This window comes from Callospermophilus lateralis, chromosome 10 (assembly GCF_048772815.1).
Source record: "Callospermophilus lateralis isolate mCalLat2 chromosome 10, mCalLat2.hap1, whole genome shotgun sequence".
In the NCBI taxonomy this organism is placed as follows: Eukaryota; Metazoa; Chordata; class Mammalia; order Rodentia; family Sciuridae; genus Callospermophilus; species Callospermophilus lateralis.
In genome coordinates, this window is record NC_135314.1 from 37,681,214 (window position 1) to 37,683,085 (window position 1,872).

The 1,872-nt window shown below is 33.8% G+C and overlaps 1 protein-coding gene across 1 annotated transcript; it reads left to right on the plus strand.

Moving 5' to 3' along the window:
- The first annotated feature begins 425 nt into the window (after nt 1-425).
- Nucleotides 426-1,526, plus strand: Htr1f (5-hydroxytryptamine receptor 1F). Its single transcript, XM_076868592.1, has one exon. It carries the CDS (start codon nt 426-428, stop codon nt 1,524-1,526), a length of 1,101 nt encoding a protein of 366 aa, XP_076724707.1.
- Nucleotides 1,527-1,872: the final 346 nt, after the last annotated feature.

Sequence of the window (1,872 nt, forward strand, 5' to 3'; positions counted from 1 at the left end):
ATAAATAGATATTAATTACATGCGCTTTTAAATTTTTTCTGCTATAGACAAAGAGAAAAATGTAGGATTACTACGATTTTTTAAAAGCAATTCTATAATGGTAGATAATTTACTGAGTAATTTGCTAGTTTACTCATAAAACTCTTTTTATGTGAGTCATATTTTAGAAATGTTTTAAAAGTTACCTATTTGTTATTGTTCTTATTGGATTCGTTTAATGAAATTTAAAAAAAATAAAGTTTGCAATCCAAACTCCATTTTTTGAATCCATAGAATATTCTGGGAAAATATACACATATACTTTTTAAAAGGTTACTCTTAAAAGGAAGAGAAAATTTCTCAACGCCTTCTCTGAACTGTTTTTTTTCCCCTCCTTTGTTACAGGTATCCATATTTCAGCTATATTAATCTTTTAAAACAAAAAAATGGATTTCTTAAATTCATCTGATCAAAACTTGACCTCAGAGGAACTGTTAAACAGAATGCCAGCCAAAATTCTTGTGTCTCTCACTCTCTCCGGGCTGGCACTGATGACAACGACCATCAACTCCCTTGTGATTGCTGCAATTATTGTGACCCGGAAGCTGCACCACCCAGCCAATTATTTAATTTGCTCCCTTGCAGTCACAGATTTCCTTGTAGCTGTCCTGGTGATGCCCTTCAGTATTGTGTATATTGTGAGAGAGAGCTGGATCATGGGACAAGTGGTCTGTGACATTTGGCTGAGTGTCGATATTATCTGTTGTACCTGCTCCATTTTGCATCTCTCAGCTATAGCTTTGGATCGGTATCGGGCAATCACTGATGCTGTTGAGTATGCCAGGAAAAGGACTCCCAAGCATGCTGGCATTATGATTACAATAGTTTGGGTTATATCAGTTTTTATCTCCATGCCTCCTCTATTCTGGAGACACCAAGGAACTAGCCGAAATGATGAGTGTGTCATCAAGCATGACCACATTGTTTCCACCATTTACTCAACATTTGGAGCTTTCTACATCCCACTTGTATTGATTTTGATCCTCTACTACAAAATATATAGAGCAGCAAAAATATTATACCACAAGAGACAAGCAAGCAGAATTGCAAAAGAGGATCTGAATGGCCAAGTCCTCTTGGAGAGTGGTGAGAAAAACACTAGACTGGTCTCCACACCCTACATGCTAGAAAAGTCTCTATCTGATCCATCAACAGACTTTGATAAAATTCATAGCACAGTGAAAAGTTCCAGGTGTGAGTTGAAGCATGAGAAATCTTGGAGAAGGCAAAAGATCTCAGGGACAAGAGAACGCAAAGCAGCCACCACCCTGGGATTAATCTTGGGTGCATTTGTGATATGTTGGCTTCCTTTTTTTGTAAAAGAATTGGTTGTTAATGTTTGTGAAAAATGTAAAATTTCTGAAGAAATGTCAAATTTTTTGGCATGGCTTGGTTATCTCAATTCCCTTATAAATCCACTGATTTATACAATCTTTAATGAAGACTTTAAGAAAGCATTTCAAAAACTTATGCGCTGCCGATGTTAGCTTAAACAAAGTTTATCATTTTAGGGTAGAGTTTTTTTTTTTTTTATTTTGCAGTACAGTAACTAAATGAATGTTAAATAATATACCATTAAAAACTTTTAGAGGAAATATTAAAACTGCTAAAAGGATAGAATTTATATTTTATTAGAACCATTAATAGAAAGTGTATTGATTTGATCATTCCAATCAAGATTAGAAAATAATTTACACAGGTTATAAATAATATTTTGCCTATTCAATGTATCTAAAATGCTAACTGGAAAAAAATATGAGTATATGTATTAATGACAATAATTTTCCAGGTTTATAACTTAAATAATTCAGTTAACAACATACTTCCATCCAT

Bases quoted from the DNA above. Each gene is read 5' to 3' on its own strand.
- Htr1f (XM_076868592.1), top strand. From the start codon at position 426: ATGGATTTCTTAAATTCATCTGATCAAAACTTGACCTCAGAGGAACTG.